Consider the following 19,724-nt stretch of genomic DNA (forward strand, 5'->3'; position numbering starts at 1 on the left):
AAAAAAATCTGGACTAAAATGACTACAGAGGTCCATTTGAGTGATCCTCAGTCTTCTGAGTATAACCACCACCAAAAAACTTTGAATAGCTACTCTGTCAGGTTCTGAGACACTTTCGAGACTTATGAGTATTAGTTTAAACATTATACTTCATAATCTCCAAGATATCCTGTGGAGCTGAAAAGACAGTGCAGAGAGTCAAGACTCTCTCAAGAGCACATTATACTATAATTCCTATTAAAAATAAGAGGTGAGAGGGAGATTGGAGGTTTGTGTGTGTGTGTGTATGCGCACACGTGTGTGTGTGTGTGTGTGTGTGTGTATGTGCACGCCCTTGTAAATATGTAGAATCTCTCTGGAAGGACACGTTAAAAAACTGTTAGAAGTGGTTGCCTCTGGGGAAGAAATGAGGAACTTCATATCTGTTGAAGTGGGAGGGAGCTCCAATTTTCATTGATTACTCTTTTGTACACTTTGGGTGTTTATGACATAATGCACCACTTTTAGATTAAGTTTATATTTTTAAAAATTCTGTCAGTTCCCACAAACCACAGGAATATCTCAAAGTATCAACATTTTGGCCTAACCCTTCAACCAAACTGCCTCCTCCACAAAAGGAGTCACAAAAGCCACTGTCATGTGACATACTCAGTTTTTCTCCCCAAGGAAACATGGTCACTATACACACTGCATGGCTGCTTATCGGACCAGTAGTTAATACAGAAAAAAAAAATGTACCAAGCCAATATATATTCCAGACCTTTCAGGTCAGTCCCTACTCCAAATACTCTCTCTTGTCATATGAGGTATCCGTCCACGCATCGAATTAACCTATTGCATTTCTCCAGAATGTGGAGACGAGCTCAGAAGCTATTACCTCCCAAACGAAGAGTTACACAATAACTGACATAAAATGCACGAGATCATCTGTCTGCAGAAGAAAGCAGCTCTATAAAACTACACAAATGTGTCACTATAAGAACCGTGTTGAACTTCAAAAGCATATCTCCTAAACCTCTCCAGGCAGACAGGCGGTAGTGGTAAATATCCCAGCTTCCTTAAAAAGGGAATTGAAGGTTTAAAGTGATTATCTAAGTTCCACATGAACCTAAAGAAAATCACCCAGAAGGCCAGTGAGCTACCACTTCTCAGGGACTTCAGGAACAGGAGAAGTAACAGGAGATGAAGGTCCTTAGTGCGGTCACAGAACTCGAGAACCTTCCATGTCCAGGGTCAGAGGACACGTCGAGATGTAGTGAGTTAGCGCTGCTGGAAAAGCTGTGGCGGGAGGGTTGAGGCAGTCACTATGGCTTGCCTTCCCAACTTCGCTAAGTCTCTTCTCACTCCTTATCAGAACCTTGATTCTGTTCGAGGCTCCACTGCTCGGGGAACATGAGCCCATCCTCAGTTTCAGCTCAGGGATACGTGTCTCCTGGGCAGACCTAAGCCAGTCATGTCAACTCCATTCTTCCATGGTTTTTGGCATAACCTAGCATGTGATGCCAGCCCAGTCTAGTTCTCTCTTGAGCCAGTTTATCGATTGGGAAGCTTCCAGAAACTGCTTCCTTTCTCTTAAAAACAAACAAATATAACTGGAAAATATAAGAGAATCAACAGAAAGTCTAGAAGCAATCAGAGCAGTAAGAGTGGTTATGATATTAATAGCTTATATGTTAATATTAATAACTAATATGTTAATATATTAATATGATATTAATAGTATGAACAGCTTCCGTATAAACGACAACCAAAAAGCATGATGGCGTGAAAAAGTGAATTTGAAACCACCAAAAACAAAAAATACCTAAAAATACCTTAAACCAGAAATGTGTACAGCTCACTTGAAGACATTCTGAAAGCCCTGAAAGACAGCTTGGCCCAATGGAGACATGTTCCTGGAGAGGGAGAGTCAACACTATAAAGGGTTTCAAGATTTTATGGAATGCCAATTTTTAAAAAGTGATTTTTCCCTTTTTAAAACCTTTTTAGGTTTAACCCCTTTTTAAAAACCAGGTTAGCTGATTCTAGAATTCATGTTTAAAAAAAAAAATCAAAACTCTAAAAACAGAAGTATAATGACAGGAGGCGAGCCCAATCATGTTATTAAAACGTACAATAAAGCCTCGAGAGTAAAGGTGCTAGCACGTGAGTAGTCAGAGAGAGACCCCAGAACACACCACAAAGTCCAGAAACAGATCCAAACACACACAGATGTATGATATTACAAAGCTCATCATCTCAAAATTTGTGAAAGTGGATTATTTGGTAAAAAAACGTCAGTCAAAAAAATAGGGTAGCCAAGTAGGGGAAAAAAGTGGGATTCGTATTCTTCACCAAATTAAATTCCAAGTGGATCAAGTATTTAATGGTTATAAAATAAGAGCCCGAGAGTACTAAAGAGAAACACAGGAGAATTTCCTGATCACCTTGGTTCATTAAATTATATATAGTAACTACATAAAACTCCACTAAGAAAGAACTATCTTCATATATTAGATAGGAATAGGAAACCAAAGTTTATTAACACCATCTCTGGGGCAGACTGTATGGAAATAGGCACTCACATGAATGGCTAGGTTAGGTCTAAACTGGTTCTGTGAGAGTTACAAGAGCATACGCCCTCTGATCCAGTCTTCCTACTTATAAGAACCTATCTAGAGACGGACTTCCCCACATGTGAACTCCCTTTCAGTGTAAGGTTATTCACCAACATCTTTTTGTAGTAGAAAAAAGTATATGCATTAAGTATATATGCATACATCTAAAATATATGTGTAATTGACTGGAAACAATACACACATCTGTTAACAGGAAGCTAGTTGAAGAAATTATGGTACATGCATATAATGAAATATTATAAGGCTATATAAAAACGAATGACAAATCTGCTGGTTTGGGAAGCTCTCTAATATATTTGATTGGGTGACCGCTAGTGTGGTAGAATGGTATGTATCATTAGTATAAAAGACAGAGGGAAATAAGGAAACATATTCATATTTGCTGGTATACGCTTAAGAGAACTTTGTAAGGACCTGCCCACAATTTTTAACAGTGATACTTAGGTCCAGAAGTGGGGAATGTAGCGGGAGGGAGGCTTGTCCCCAAATCCTGTTAAATGCTTTTTAAATTTCTCAGCCGTGTGAACATATTACTTATGCAGGTACGCATTCTTTACCTACTTCCTACTTCTAGAAAAGTAGGTTGCTCGTGTGTTAATAATAACTTGAAGCAACGTAAAATATAAGCCAATGACTCTTTAGGAAAGATACAAGTCATCCTTCTTATAACTCAGGCTTTGAATTGAAATAAAACTTTCAGTGACTTAAAATGGGGGAGGGATGCTTTTAATGTAAAATTTCATGTAGATTTTTCTTTCGCTCCCCCGCTCCCCGGCTTCCCATATGGTGACACTGACATGAAATACAAACTGGAGGTGTCATACTTTTTTTTAACAGCTCAAAGAGAGATATCTGAAATCAAGTGTAAAGTTCACACTCGAAGAAAATGTGAACATTCCATTATCATCGTTATTCTTTTGATTTTAGCAATCGGTCTGCTTATTCATATGCCATTCCTGACACACATCTACCATCTCGACATCTAAATAACTTCCTATTTCCTATAATCCTCAATATAGTTGGTGGTGTGAGGATTAAAGCTTAGCCAATTAGCCACCCACTACAGCTGAGTTAATCACATAATCTTTGAGATGCTCACCAAGCAGTGGAGTATGCAAGGATTTTTTTTTTCCCCTCTCTACAGACAAAGATTTAACTAATTGTGAGACTCAACAATGCTCTCAGATATAAAGGGCAGCAGGATTTTAAATCAGAAGCTGTGTCACTGCTTTCTAAGTCACGGCTTATCTTCTGAGAGACATTGTTACCCAGAGACTTCTTTAACAAGTTTCCAAATGCCCTAAATTAGTCAACCATTGCTTATTTAGACTGCGGTCGTACCTCAAGGTTTACTGCTTTCGAATAATGACCAGCTAATCCGTAAGGTACAACTAAGATTCCATCACATGACAGCTCCGCATTCAAGGGCGTGATTGCCACATTAATGTCTGGTTCAAGGAAATGCTAATCCAAACTGAGGTCTGACAATCCTCTCCTCTCCTTAATAAGGCCACATATGAGGAGGAAGGGAAAAGAGGAGGAAGGGGAGGGGGACCCCTGGGAGAAAGGAGGCTAAGGGTTCGGGTGTGGGCAAGAGAGGAGCGGGGGTCACACAAAGGAAACCGGAAGCGGGGGGGGGTCCACGTGATCTCGTGCTCTGGCTGCCGGTTATCATGGGGCTTCGAGATACTGATGAGCAGGTTCACCCCAAATCTGCCACGGGGAGCGCGCCGTGGTGGCATTAATGTCAAACTGTGCACAGAGAGTGCATCTACCACATGCTTAAGTTCTGATAAGGCTTTCTGGCCAATGTTATTTCTGTAGGTCGCGACCTAAGGCGCAGGCGTGTGCCCCCACCCAGCCCGCAGCCCCCACCCCCCCAAGTGACAAAGCGACCTGCAGTGACAGAAAGGATGACAGAAGCAAACAAAAACGTTGGAGGAATCTAGAGATCAGAGAAGTAGAAACAACGCTGGAGAAGCCCAGAACCAGGAATCAGCCATGGGGAGGACAGAGTCAGAGAAACTGACTGGCAGAGAAGGAAATGGGGTTTCTCCAAAGACAGAGCTGAACAGCCCCAGTATCAGGCATGACCAGGCATCCTGACAGTCAGGAGGCAAGAGGACAAGCTGCACTGTGAACCCAAACTGCTCATGTCTACATCTGAATTCAGATCCTCAGAAGGCTATTACAGAAAGAATTATTAGGGTTTGAGAAGTTGGGGAGGGCTGGGGAGGCCTCAAGTGTGGGGGTCAGGGGTACAGAGGGCAAAAATAACACTCTGACGTAGGCAGGTGAGTGAAATCAAAGACCGGAAACTCTGACTTCCAACCCAAGACCATGACTTCTAGCACAGACTCTGACATCCTTTCATTCATACGCTCACCAAGATACTTATTTCCTGCCTCGGACACAGGTGCTGTCCTCCCTGACGAGTTGGGTCAGTGCCATCTGGGTGCCCCTTTCATGCTCCACAAGCAGATTTCCCTACAAATACTTGAGACTGCTTTTATCTAGCATGCATCCTCTCATTGGCCAGATCCTCCTGGAGTGTCTATGGGACTCGCATTTTGGGACTGAGTTCTGGGCTGAATTGTGTCCCCACAGACATTTCGGTGTTGGAAGTGCGAACCCCTAGTACATACCTCAGGACGCAACAACATCTGGAGGCGGGTTCTTTCGAGAGATAATTAAATGAAAATGAGGCCGTTGGGGTGGGCCATGATCCAGCACGACTGGTACCTTTAGAGGGAGTCTGGACACTGGCCCACACACCAGAGGGACAAGCACATGAAGTCAGCCAACCACAAGCCCAGGATCGAGGCCTAGAACAGACCCCGTGTCACGGCCCCCAGAAGGAACCACCCTGCCCATGACTCCTGGATCTGGACTTCCAGCCTCTAGAACTGTGAGCAAAGACATCCGGGGTAGTTAAGCCCCCCGCCCCCCAGGGTGTTGGCGCCCTGCTGCAGCAGCTCTAGCAAACTCCTACAGACAGGCGTGTATGCACGCGTCCCTGCTAGGACAGGTGCGGTGCGTCGAAAGCAATCCTGGCCCGACGGGGATTCGTCAACAATTCACCTTCCCGGCCACCGAGCATCACCTCTCCTCGGTTTACCCGCCCTTACCGCCCCCGTGGAGGCCCCTCACTCGCAGCTAGCCCCGTGGCACCTGCACCGGGCCGTGCTACCCGCTGTGTTCTAGCCACCCCTACCTTCTTCCAATCACCCCCCAGGGGTCACGCCTCTGCCACTTTTAAAAGAATTCTCCTGGAAGCTTCTTCTGAACTGTTCTAGACTACTGCTCCTGAGCAAGCAAACAAGACGCAACAATATACGTGCTCCCCTCAGTCTCATCTTGAGAGCGTGAGCATAATCAGCCTGGCTGGTTACCTCAGTGATTTCAAACCCCCAGGGCTTTGGTCATCACTGCTTTGTGGTCCCTCCTCAGTGTGGCCTCTCTGTCCCCATGCCACCCCATGCCACCCCAACCGTTCCCCTACAGGCAACAGCTTTAGGCCCACCGTGTGGATCAGCCTTAGGCCAAGGAAGAGGCAGTCATAGGAGGACTTCAGACGTCTTGCCCAAAACACCTCTGCCACTGATCCACCGACTACTCTAAAATTCTCCCATCCGTCAATTTACTTGGGGCCCAAGAGGCTTCAGGTGACAAACCTCCAGAAGATAAGTCACTGCCATCCATGGATTCCGTGGCTAGAGTGCATGTGTGACCATTCGCTAGTGAGATAACGAGCAGCAAGCCGGGCACTGAGGAAAGGGGACATGACGAGATCTGGAAAGGGGAGAATGAGCTGGAACAAGACTGGTCAGTCAGGGAGGCCAGGGATGGGACAGGAGCCCTCCAGGGTTGGGGAGGGGGGAGGGAGGCAGCAGGGTGAGCTTCCTCCTGGCCCCACGGCAGAACGAGGCGCCAGGAAGAACATCTTCTATTCGTAAAGGTTTTGCAGTTCACAAAGCCCTTCACCTACTGATCAGCTCACCTGGCCCTCACGACAATGAAAGAGAAGCAGCAAACATATCCGCACTTCAAGGTCAATGATTTTGAAGCCAAGATGGCTGGGAGACCAGCAAGCCACAGAGCTGAGTCCTGATGCCGGGTCCCGCCCTGCTCGAGGGACAAGGGTGAAGAGTTCTCAACTGAAGACGCTCACATCTGGGTGAAACCCCAACTCTGACACTGATTGGTTTTAGAATCTTGTGCAAGTGACCTGACCCCTCCAGATCTCAGTTTCTCTAGCATAAAATGGACAGATGCGCTAAAGATCTCCCGAGCGAATACGCAGGCGGAGCTCAGCAGGGTGCCCGGCACCCCGAAAGCACACAGCAGATGTGAGCCAGCAGCCTCACACCAGACTAACTCAACCCTGCAAGGAAACGGTCCTGACACGTGTACGTCTTTTCTCTTCTCTGTCTCTCTCCTCCCTTTGTATTGTTTTCACAAGCCTCTTGGGTGACTTGGATGCCAAGTGCCACCCTTAAGAACAAAGGAGACAGAGCCGTGTTTCTCAGATTGTAAGGGGCATTCAAATCACCTGAGGATCTTGTTAAAAATGCAGATTCAGGGGCGCCTGGCTGGCTCAGTGGGTAGAGCATGTGACTCTTAACCTCAGGGTCCTGAGTTCAAGCCCCATGCTGGGCGTGTAGCCTATTTAAAATAAAATTTTTTAAAAATGCAGATCCAGAAGGTCAGGCAAGGGGGTCTGAGATTCTGCATTTCTAACACGCTCCCGGGTGGTGCGGACACCTCTGCGCAGGTCACACTTTACATAACAAGGATGTGGAGAGCATCATGGGAGAGAAGACGGGTGACGAGCAAGAGGGGGACTAGAAAATCCACAAAACCCATGAAGACCCAGTACACGCGGTGGCCCCCTCGGCATCTTTACATGACATAATGAAGAGCAATAAGCAGAGCCTGACACACGGCAAACTCTTGCCGAGGGGTAACTATCACCGTCCGTCGTGATCACGGCCTCTATGACCACAAAGCAGGGGTGTGTAGATGCCCCCCATCACCTGTGCACTTGACTCTGTCTCCTGAGTATGCCTCAGTTCACCTTCTGGACTACAAAGACCTCTTCCTCAAGGTAAAGGCCCTTCTTGACAGATGGCACTCACTCTGCCTAGGGATCCCCTTGCTCATGTGGCCCTGGACCGCCGCCACTGCCGCCAGAGAAACATCCTGCCCACCCGAGGCTTCTCACAAACCCTGCCCAGGACAGGTTAAAAACGCTGATCACATGCTCCGGAGAGCTCTCGGGAGGACAGGAAATTGTTTTATCCTCCTCAGCTTGCCCCAGGGCAGTGGTCTGTAATCCTGGCAGCTGCCTACGGACCTCACCTGGGACCCTCCTTCCCCGACGTCCAGCCCCGATTTAATTGTCTGAGGTGGGGCCTAGGAACGTGTGGCCGAAGGTCAAACACCATTGCCCTTGGGAAGCCACGTTATTCCTGACCAGGAACTCGGCAGAAACGAGCTCCTCTCCAGAATGAAAGCATCATCCCTAGCGGGGAAGAGGAAGGGAAGCAAGTTTCTACCCTAAGTTCATTTCCTTCTGTGATGGTTCCCACAGAGGAGCTCTGGAAGCAGGGGGAGAAGGCCAGTTCTAAAGATGTAACCATACAGGGTTCGTTAACCCCAAACCTGGAAAGCTGGACGGCTTCTCCTGGTCTTCCAACAGAACTGGGTACAGAGCGACCATCAACCGCGTTGGCATGTGAATCACTCCCGGGCACAGAATAGACAAGAATCCACCTGCCCCACTCCCCTACCTTCGTGAGCCACAGACGACAAGTCTTACTAGGACACAGCTTTCCAACGTGCCAGTGGAAAAACAAAACACCTCTTTTCCCCCACAGATGAGTACATGACTTCAGGAGTTTAAAAGACAGCTCACATAGCAGAAAGCAACTGAAGAATGGCAAGGGAGATTTGCTGACGTCGTCTGTACTCTCCCCAGACATTCTTCCCTCAGGATGAGATTCGGCTGAACCCGCCCGGTTTACTAAATCTAGAACATTAAAGAACCCCAAACTGAAAAAAAAAGATAGTCAAACACTACAAAGGAGCTGAGTACATTTTACTAGTTAAATTAAGAAGTTCAGGAAACAAATCTGTAATCTCTGCAAACACATCTTCACCCATCACGTAATCCCTGTAAATGAAAGCATCCTACCTGATGAGATCTGGTTCTGCACCCTCGTTCTTAAAGGATGCCACAAGTAGTCTCTCTCGAGTTACAAGTTCATCCAGCAGGTTCTGTCTTCGGTCTCCTTCAAGCTGTGTTCTGCAGGCGTCTCGTTAAGGTCCAACGGTGGGTGGATTACCTCAGTTTACCTACTCTGTTATTAAGTGAGCTCTCCCAGTCAGCTGTGACCATTACAGACTCTAAACAATAGTGGCCAGAAGAGATCTGAACTGGTCTTCTCCTCCTGCTACTCTGACCTTCAACACTGCAGACCTTCCAAGAAAAGGACCTTGACAGAACCACAGCAGGGTTCTGAAACACACCCACCACTGAGAAATACAGCAGGGAGAAATTATCTTCCTCCCAGCGACCAACACTGAAATGATTATTCCTGTCAGCAGAGCCATCTGACTCGGATTCCTTGGGTTTCGAGTTATAGGTGCCAGGGTTCGAGGGTGTTTTCCTAGACATTAGTACCCTTACTCTGTAAAGAAGGAAAGAGGTTCTCTATATTGCCTTCTTTCTTCCACGTTAACGCCTATTAACACACTAGGTTTTGTAAAGTGCTACTCTATGCGACAGATTTGCTCTAAAAGGAGCTCCCTTTGGTTCATTACTTAAACACACGGCATGATATTTAACTCTAAAGACAATTACAAAGAAAGAATTGGATTTCAATGAGTTATTCTAGCAAGCGTGTTAAACCAGGAGTCCAAAGCCTATAGTCTTGCTTTGACCAATATCTATGATCCTGAATCCCCTTTTTGGATCTCCATTTCTTTACATGCAACGCCAGATAACAGATAATCTCTAACACCTTCTCCAGCACAATTCATGAGTTATAGCTAAAAAAATAAATCGGGGCTAAATCCAGAGTTTTCTGCACTGGCTTTCTTGAAGCAAGCTAAGTAAGTTCTTCTAGGCCGAGAGAGTGTGTATGTGTTTGTGTGTGCGTGCGCGCGTGCATGTTTAAAAACAAAATAAAATGTTCAAGGAAAAAGATTTCTGCTGTAAAAAGAACCAGGGGAGAAAGCTAACCGATCCTTCTTGAAAGGACATATCTGACACAAGACATAAAAAGTAAGTACAGAAATGAGCCACTTCAGCACAGATCTTCTCTGGCTTTGAGTTTTTTATTAGATGGCTTTTGTTTTATTGGACCTGAAACTCTGGTAATCCAGAGTTACCCCGGCCACAATTACCTAGTGCTGGTAACAGGAAGACATTAGTGAGCCTGCTGCTTTAAATTTAGAGACGCTTTTCTATTTAAGAGAGGGAGAGCAAATGCTGCATGGAGGCCCAAAATATTTCCGAGAAATTGGCAAAATCAAGTACTAGCATCACCATTTCCTGCAGGAAGTGCGGGACCATAGCCCAGGGAAGCCACAACGGCTGTTGCTAATTTTGAATAGAAAGAGCTAGCTTGCTAGTAAAATAATAATAATTTTTTTAAAGATTTTATTTATTTATTTGACAGAGAGAGAGAGAGACAGCAAGAGAGAGAACACAAGCAGGGGGAGCGGGAAAGGAAGAAGCAGGCTTCCCACCGAGCACGGAGCCCAATGTGGGGCTCGATCCCAGGGCCCTGGGACCATGACCTGAGCCGAAGGCAGACGCTTAATGACTGAGCCATCCAGGCGTCCCAAAATAATAATAATTTTTTAAAAATCCGTAAAAAAGTTTCCTGGTAACAGACAGTGGTAATATCATAAACCCACAAACCAACGTAGCTAAGCAGTGTCAGTGGCTTCAGATAGTAAAATAAGTAAATAAATAAATGAATGAATTCTCTCAACATTCCAGAATGCCACGCTTCCCCGGGGAAAATCGCTACCATTGCTCTTCCATTTCCTTCTTGCCTGTATGTCACCCATGTTTCCCATCTTGGAAACCATAAGGTAGCAACTGCAACTAAGAAACAGTGGGCTGGGCGCCTGGGTGGCTCAGTCGGTTGAGTGTCAGACTCTTGATTTCGGCTCAGGTTATGATCTCAGGGTCGGGCTCCACGCTGAGTCGGGAGCCTGCTTGAGAGTCTCCCTCTCCCTCTGCCCCTCCCCCTGTTCATGCTCTCTCTCTTTCTCTAAAATAAATTTAAAAATCGTTTTAAAAAGGAAAGAAACAAACAACAAACAGCGGGCTGAAGTACTCCCTCTGGGCCAAAAAAGAAAAGGCCAAATACCTGTCTTTTGATCAATGCAACATCAAGAAAAGTATCGATGTGTTTCCGTTAGTGGTAAATTGTCAACAGAGCAGAAGGCTTGTCTTCTACCTAAGAGAAGTTCATCGGTGGGGAGGGAGGAAGAGGGAAAAGAAGCTTTCAGAAGCTATGGCTTGAATTATACACGGCAAAATGGGAATTTTAATTTGTGGAAACTATTAATTATATCACAATACTAACTCGCATTGTCCTGTGTTCTGTCCTTGGCCTACTCCAGCAACCTGTGGTTTTCAGTGTCCAGCCACCCAAGTAAACAAAAGCTGAACCACAATCCATTCTTAAAATCAAAGACAGAGGGGCGCCTGGGTGGCTCAGTCGTTAAGCGTCTGCCTTCGGCTCAGGTCATGATCCCAGAGTCCTGGGATCGGGCCCCGCATCGGGCTCCCTGCTGGGCGGGAGGCCTGCTTCTCCCTCTCCCACTCCCCCTGCTTATGTTCCCTCTCTCGCTGTGTCTCTCTCTGTCAAATAAACAAAACCTTAAAAAAAAAAAAAAAATCAAAGACAGATTTCTCTGGCTCAGGGATTTAAAGAATAAAAAAAAATTACAAAAGTATCATTAGAGAAGACATAGGGGAACTTTCTTGGAGTAGGAGTAATCTTTCGCATCAAGATTGAAAAGGTAGAGGCCATGAAGGAAAAGACAAATCTGACTACATGAAAATTGTAAATATCTGCAAAATAAATCGATAAGTGACAAATTAATAGTGACAAATGGAAAGAAAGGCAAAGGCGTAATGGAGCACAGAAAAAAGAAACCCTAATAATAGCGGAAAAGCTTTCAGTTTCATGTTAGTAAAAGAAATGCAAATGGAAACACAGTATCACCTTCACCTATCAGTTAGGAAATGGGACCAGGAAGTTCTGGAAAGGGCAGAGGAAGCATGCACCCCCTGATATTCCCGGTGGGAACATAAAACATGTGCAGCCAATCGCCAGACTGCTTCTAAATGACAAAAAATTTAGAAGGCACATTCTTTCAATAGGACCTTCTGCAGATACACTCACACATCTACACCAAGACTCTGGAACAGAGGCGTTCACTGCAGCATTATTTGTAATAGCCAACCAGCAGAAATGTCCTGCCGTGCACCAATAAGGAATTAGCACAACGCCACAGTGGAATGTTTTGCAGCCTAGAAGAAAAAAAGAGTAGCAACACTCTTTATGGGCTGATGATGCTGATTAACGTTGCCGAGCACTTACTAAGTACTTACACGGATTATTTGATATGGAATCATCTCTAAAACACAGTGTTAACACGAAACAAAAGAAAAAGCAGCAGCAAAGAGTTAAAGAGTGAATGGTGTGCTCCTACTACATTTAAAAAAACACTCAGCTGGACACACATACGTTTGTCTATCTACACAGAAAATTTCTGGAAGGATACACAGCAACTGCCTCCAAGGAGGAGGAACTGGGGATTCAGGGTGTGAGGGAGACTTTTCATGGAATACTGTTTTGTACTGTTTGCCAATCATCACGCTAACTAATAAAATCACAAGTTTCAGAACGATCTGTATAGTATGATCCCTTTATATAGTCAAAAGAAATTTCTATCTACATGGATACATACTTATGCATGCCTAGAAAAGTCTGGGATGACGGGTGCCCACCATCAACACCATGAACCCTGAAGAAGGAAGTGAAGAGAGTGGGGATGATGGAGAGAGGGGAGAGAGGCGCTGGTAAAAACCAACCAGAAGAAGCACACGGGTAGAAGGTGCTTTTATAATAAAAACAGGAAAAAGACAGGTTTTTATTAAAATTTAGCAGACACCTGCTACAGTATGAATCTCATTAAGTCACATCAATTTCAAGAGCGGTAAAGCGTGGTGATTGCGTTTTGTAGGTTAGCAGCTAAAGAACAGAGTCACCGATAGTTATGGCTACGGGAAACCTTAGCGTTCCCCTAGGCCAGCTAGGGTTCTCCTGGTTCCGACCAGGGGCCTAGCCCAGTGCAGCTGTCCCCTGGCTGGTTAATGACAACGCTGGGCGAGAGCGCAGCTCATTCTGATTTAGGTAGGGGCTTTTCCCACCGCATCGTGCTGGCCTGGACCACCAAACCTTCCGGGGGCTTCTCCACCCTGGGGCTCCCAGGACTGCCCGCTTAACTTTGCCACTGCTCAGCATGCCGCTAAAATCAGGAACACGGCTAGTAATACTAATTCAGAATTTTCCCAGAGACTCCCTGCTCACCTGGGAAAACTGGAAGTTTAACCAATTAGGAATGCCCTCCTTCTTTGTTTTACTTGTATTTTAATCTACTGAGAGGACATGGTGTAAAGGGATGGGGGGAAGGGGGCCAAAGGAGAAATCACAGAGTAATAGCCCCTCCTGCACGGCGCACGTATTATATGGGGGTTGTTGTTAACAAGAGGTCCAAGAATCAGGCAGGCAAGGATCCTATTACATGTATATGGACTGACGGCAGCTGGAAGGCATGAGGGCAGGGCAGGGAACGACAAGCAGAGAAGAGGGCACAGAGTCAGTGGCCGGTGCTGGGACCCCCTCTTCCACCAACTGGATGAATAACCAAAGAGGAAGGTTGGAGAACAGAGAAAACCATAGTACTCTGGCATTGGCTAGGCTGGTTTTACATATAATTAAAGCCAAGTGATGGGGATGTGAGGTTGTACCTGAGATCGGAAGCTGACTTCATATTACCAGTACTTACTGCCAATACACTTCAGCCCAGATTCCCGGCCAAAACTGCATAAGCACTTGGATTCTAAGAGGAAGTGTCAAAGCACTGATCACATTTTGCAAGTACTATTTCAATAGTGTCATTATCTGTGTGCTTTGACATAACCTCTTTACATGATGATAAACTCCATAACGACTACCTGTAAGTTCTCCATGGTAGCTGGGATTTTTACAATAGTGACAAAACAATAAGCAGCAGGTACTCCTCAAGGAGGGCTCACTACACGCCAAGCACCCTCCCTGCACATCACTGAATCCTCACGACAATCCTATAAGGCAGGTGTACTTTTATTATCCCTATTTCAGATGAAAACAACAAAGCAAAAAACAAAAATTAAGGCACAAAGAGGTTAAGTAACTTGTCCAAGGTCACACAGTTAGTAAAGGGTGAGAACCACCTTGTATTCAATATCCCCCCAGAGGGAGGGGCTGGTCCCATGAGCTGCTTTCCATGGATGTCCTCCAGCCTTAACAACAACCTTGCAGCGTAAGCACGTTCAGTCCTACTCTAGATAATGACATGAAGGTCCAGAAGGGCTAAGTTGCTCGTTGGCCTTGAGGAAGTGGCAGGGCTAGTCCTCAGTCTCAGTTCCGTCTGGTTCCAAAGCCAGTGCTGTCCCCGCTCTACCAGTGGACTTCGCGCAGCAGAAATACTTCCAAACTGGGCCGTGACGGGAGACTTCACTGGTTGCCCATATACATCTTGCCAGGTACGGATATTCAAAACAACCACAACAGACAAAACCACCATCTACTTTTACTACCGAGGGAACAAAGCAAGGAGACCTTAACGTGGAAAACTGGAAAGAAGGTAACAAGACCACAAATCAGAAAATCCCCACTGATCTCAACACTGTCTCGTCCCTACTTTCCTCACCATTCCACGCACCAGTGAAAAGGGCCAAGTACGGACAAGCACCGTGCCTGAGAACCAACCAGGCCACAGGGGCTCTCCCTGAGATCTAGCCGGCCAGCCGCCCAACGCCGGCATTCATTCGGTTACAGTGATGGCTGCATCTGTCTATTCACCCACCTGTCTACCTTTCTCCCCTGCAAAAGACAAAGGGAGAAAAAGTCATTTATAGTTTTTAAAAAATCATTTCTGTAGGACTTCTCCCAAGACACCAAAATACCTTTTCATCCTGAACCCTTTCGTAAAGAGATTTTTTTTTTTTAATTCTCCTTAAAGTAGTAAAAGTGCTGTCTTTGAGAACCCAACAAAAAGGCAAGCTTCACGTTAGTCCACTTCTAAGAATAATTTTACTACTACCTGACATTTTACGTGCAGCCCTCCCGCGGCACATGACTTTTCTCAACCAGAGGAGCAATGAACAATTCCTGTCTCCAAGAAACACGGTGAATAGAAATTAATGTTTTTCAGCAATCTTAAACTCTCTGGCGGCAGGACTTTGGCTTATGAATTGCAAACTAACCAATTCAAAAGCACGGAACTTTCATTTTAACTTCACATTAATTCTTGCCAGGAGAAAATACTTTTTCCAAGAAAGAGCAATAACATCTTATGCCTTCACTCCATGAGTTTAATTGTTTGGAAGGCATTTTCCGAGGACTTATCTTTTTGGCAATCCCTAGTGTTCTTTGGAAAACTGCACAAATGCATAAATTTACTAGGTGAAGTGCCATAAACTCTCAACTACCCAACACAGTAAGGAAATGTGGTATTCAAATATTCACGTTAAAAAAGTCACCCAACATTAATTATGCCTCCAAAAAAAAAAAAAAAAGGATTAAGCAGTCACTCTGTTGGCGATTTACGGGCAAAAATTTTTCTAAGAATTACAACATCATAAAGTATACCTAATAAACCACAGTGAACAGTGTTTAATCTTTCTGATGATTAAGGAGGGTCTTGAGGATTTGCATTATAAACAGGATTTGTCTTGGCATGAGAGCAACGTGCCAATTATTAGGGAATTCTAGTTGAAGACAAGCCAGGTGACAGATGACTGCATTATTTCTACTAAAGTAGAATTCGGCTTTTAAACAACTGGCTTGGGGGCCAGACACCCCTGACTCTGTGTCCAAGCTCTTCCATTTCCCAGCTGTGGAGTCTGGGGCAAGTTACTTCAGCCCTCAGATTCCTCTCCTCAGAGTAAAACACTCCTCTGCTGGGACGCTGGATTCCTTTTCCAGCTCCGCCAGTGACTTGGGCTGCAAAGGTTGACCTGGCCTCAGTACCTTTTTTGTAAAGAAAATAAGGAACCACCAACAGAAGTAGCTACCCCATATGGCTTAAATCCGGAGGAGGACCGCCATCGAGTTATTTAAAATAGTTGGGAAGAGGAAGGTCAAGGGAAGGGAAGATGTGGGGAACAGAAAGAGAATTAAAAAGAGGCCTTCATAATAGAGAAGCTACCGCCTTTCCATTCCACCAAAAGAAATGGTCTCCCTGAAAACAGAGGTCTTGAGCGCCCCCTTGGGGTGGACGGCTGGAATTCCGTCCTTAGTACAGGTCAGGCTTCCAGCAGAAAGAGACCCCATTGTTTTGAAAAAATACTTAAGATTTTAAAGAATGCTGTTACAGTCCAGCTGAGTTTCTGCTTTATCCTACAACATTCTAAATTATCCACAGTAATCTCCTTAAATATTTTCATAATGTGTTTAATAACTCTGTTCAATATTTTAAAATATTTTTATATATTTTTCATGCTTCGTTCAGCAAATTCTGAGATGACCACAAAACCAAAGTCTATGAGATTTCAAAAGATGGTCAGGCTGAAAGCATTCAGAACAAAGTCAAGTCAATTATTACCGCCACATGCTTCTCTATAACTAATAAAGAGCAGAAGTTACTAATAGAAAAAAGTAAGAGTTCTTAATTTGTTTCTTTTTTGCCCTCTAGTTTAGCACATAAATATTATAAGATGCATAATAATCAGTTACCTTAATGGAAGTTAGCAAATACATAGTTGTTAATATTATATCGTGAAAGGACTATTTAGTTACCTTCCTAACATATGTGTTTTAGGTAATAAGAAAACGAGCATGCGTAGCTGGACCTCACGTGCAGATGGTAGCCGGGCCAATCAGAAACCATCTGAGGTCTACATATTACGACCTGTTGCTTTTGATAAAATAAAAACCCTTTTTATAATAGATGTGCAGGGGGTGCCTGGGTGGCTCAGTCGGTTAAGCATCTGCCTTCGGCTCAGGTCACGATCTCAGAGTTCTGGGATCCCGCCACATATATGTATATAAAAGATGTGCAGTAGGGCGCCTGGCTGGCTCAGTTGGTTGAGCGACTGCCTTCGGCTCAGGTCATGATCCTGGAGTCCCGGGATCGAGTCCCACATCGGGCTCTCTGTGCAACAGGGAGTCTACTTCTCCCTCTGACCCTCTTCCCTCTCGTGCTCTCTATCTCTCATTCTCTCTCTCTCAAATAAATAAAATCTTTAAAAAAAAAAGATGTGCAGTAATAAATGATAACAGATGGAGGGCAAAGTTACAAACTAAATATCAGAATATTCCAGTTGTGTTAAAAATAAGGCCCCCATTGTTTATTGAAATTAAACTTTTACTTGAAACGTTAGTGTGTTAGTAATTGGATATTTGGAAACCCCTGCAATTAATCTAAGCAAACCTCCCTGGTAGCGTAAGGGGTTACACTTGGGAGAAAATAATTGTTAAAACATTTTCTATTATTTGGTCAAAAAGCTATATTCCTACATTTTCCCACTTAAAATCAGGCAGTAATAACCACTTCTTGAGATACTCAAATCTGGCTTTTTGGTATGAACTGATAATGTGAAGAAATGAGAGAGGAGCGGTTTGAGGCCAGTTTTCAAACCAATATAAACTCAGGTGTAAAGGACTGGTTTAGGTAACAGGTCACATGTATTTTCCTAAATTGATCAGATTATGAACTTCTAAAAAAAAAAAAGTTTCAGTACTTGACAGTGTTGGTGGGAGGCTGAAATGGTGGTACAACTTGCTTCAAGCAAGCGCTTCCTGCCCACCCCCTCCCCTGCCCAAGAACTCCCAAGCCAGGGGCAGCCTCTGTGCTTCTTGAAGAATATGAAGGCAAACGAGTCCCGTCTCAATAATCTACATAAACAGGGATAAATCTCTGACAGTGTATGATTTCTACCGGTACTGGCCTCTCGGAAAAGAGAATGGATCACTCAAAAGTCTGGACGCTGCAGCATAATCACAGCTCGGGACTGTCATGGACGGTCCCCTGTGGGAGCAGTGGTTCACCATCTTCAGGACAGCCTAGACAGGGGGCAGCGCAGGGCTCAGAGCAGACACAGCACCAGCAGAAAGCACTCGCTTCCTACACGGTAAAGGTTACACCAAAATAAATACCCAAATAAGCTGATGCCTTCAGTACATCTTACTTCGCCAGCATATTCACTGTAAACCATGTAACAGACACTTAAAATAGAAATCGAGATTATAGGCAATATTTTGGAAACCAGGTCTTCCTCAAGCTGTGGAAAAATCTGGGTGGCCCAGATTCCTTCCTTTCTTCAAATAAGACTGCTTTTCCTCCCACTCTAAAAAAGAGGTGGAAATGTTTACATGGATACATCTGATGTGTTGACACAGCTCTTAGCAATAAGTCCTTCAAAAGGGCGATCTTTTCCTTCAGATTCTGCAACAAAGTTCTGATTGTCACGGTAAGCTGGAAAGAAAAGAACACATCCTAAGTATGCTGGTCCAGAGGTGTAGGGTCTACTAAAAATAGCACATAAACATACTATGATTCCTTCAAGGGCAAGCTGGCAGAGACGCCTAACCTCCCAAGGATACCCTCAGGGCTAGGAGGTATCTAAATTTTGATCCAGTCACCCACCTGATGCTTGGATCCATTCTCTGCTGTGACCAGGAGGTAAGCTGGGCCATACCTGGATAGGTACTGACTAGAGACTGCCACTTGGCCCTCACAGTCTGAATTCTGTCCCCTGAGCATCTACCCTCTGATCCTATCTGCCCACCTTGGAGCCATGCAGGAAATTGGGTTCCCTAGTCTTCATTCCCCAGTGAAAACCTCACAGATCCTTCAACCATGCTTCAAAGGACAAGACATCAACTCCCACTGCCATCCCGACCAGTCTTCTCTAAATACACTGGTATACTTAAAACCCATTTAAAAGTTTTACAGCAGTGTGCCCTTCCTACACAACGTTAACCACACGTGACTGTTTTTCCAAGACTGTGTGAATTTTCTCAATCATTCTACAGACCCAGAGGAAACTTTGGTTTGTGACTCTGAGTGCTGCCCTGAAGGATGGAGGAGGGTGGGGAGAGAGGCTCTCAGGAATTGAGAAATATGAAACATAAAAGTGCCCATGTAAATTAAATCCAGTCAGCCATGGGTGAAATCAGAGATATGTTTTCAAAAGACAGACTATCACAGATTTCATTTGCTACCGTGTTCAGAGTAGCAATTACAAACCTGCAGGGGAATCCAGGGCTCCCTCCCTAGATGAGCAGGGTCACACTAAGGAAAAAAACAGCAGGACACCACAGGCTGGCCGAGGGTTACACACATCAAGCAACCCTCAAAGGTATCAGCAGCCAAGAAAAGTCTAACCTTAACTATTCTAATACCTCTGGGAACCATGGAAAAACCACCCACAATGTTTATGAGGAAATACCAAGGAAAGCAGATCTCCCCTCATTCAAGTAATAAAGAGCAAATCAAACGAACAAAAAAAAGCACAACACATGCGTGCACACACACACATGCTCGCATGTGCACACACACATGCACATCCAACCTAAGAACATTCTACAAAATTAAAGCTCAAAAGCATTCAAGAGATGAAAGAGAATGTAGCCATTAAAAAAGTATGATTGAAATCTCAATCTGTGAACACAGAAAGAAAGCCATCATAATTTATTCGAAGAAAAAAAAAATCAAGTCATAAAATGAAATGTCATCCACACTGAGAAAAATCAATCCCGGAACCAAATACTTTAAAATGCCAAGGGAAGTTAACTCAAAGTAGTG

The 19,724-nt window shown here is 44.6% G+C and overlaps 1 protein-coding gene across 1 annotated transcript in view; it reads right to left on the reverse strand.

The window, feature by feature from the left end:
• STX8 (syntaxin 8) overlaps positions 1 to 19,724 on the reverse strand; it is a 257,019-nt gene that overhangs the window by 224,674 nt on the left and 12,621 nt on the right. Inside the window, exons 3-4 of the mRNA XM_027567767.1 lie at positions 18,298 to 18,392; positions 8,815 to 8,925 (exon numbers count right to left, since the gene is read on the reverse strand). Of these exons, the coding sequence (XP_027423568.1) occupies positions 8,815 to 8,925; positions 18,298 to 18,392 (206 nt within the window). The remainder of the gene's footprint in view (positions 1 to 8,814; positions 8,926 to 18,297; positions 18,393 to 19,724) is intronic.

This window comes from Zalophus californianus, chromosome 16 (assembly GCF_009762305.2).
Source record: "Zalophus californianus isolate mZalCal1 chromosome 16, mZalCal1.pri.v2, whole genome shotgun sequence".
NCBI lineage: Eukaryota > Metazoa > Chordata > Mammalia > Carnivora > Otariidae > Zalophus > Zalophus californianus.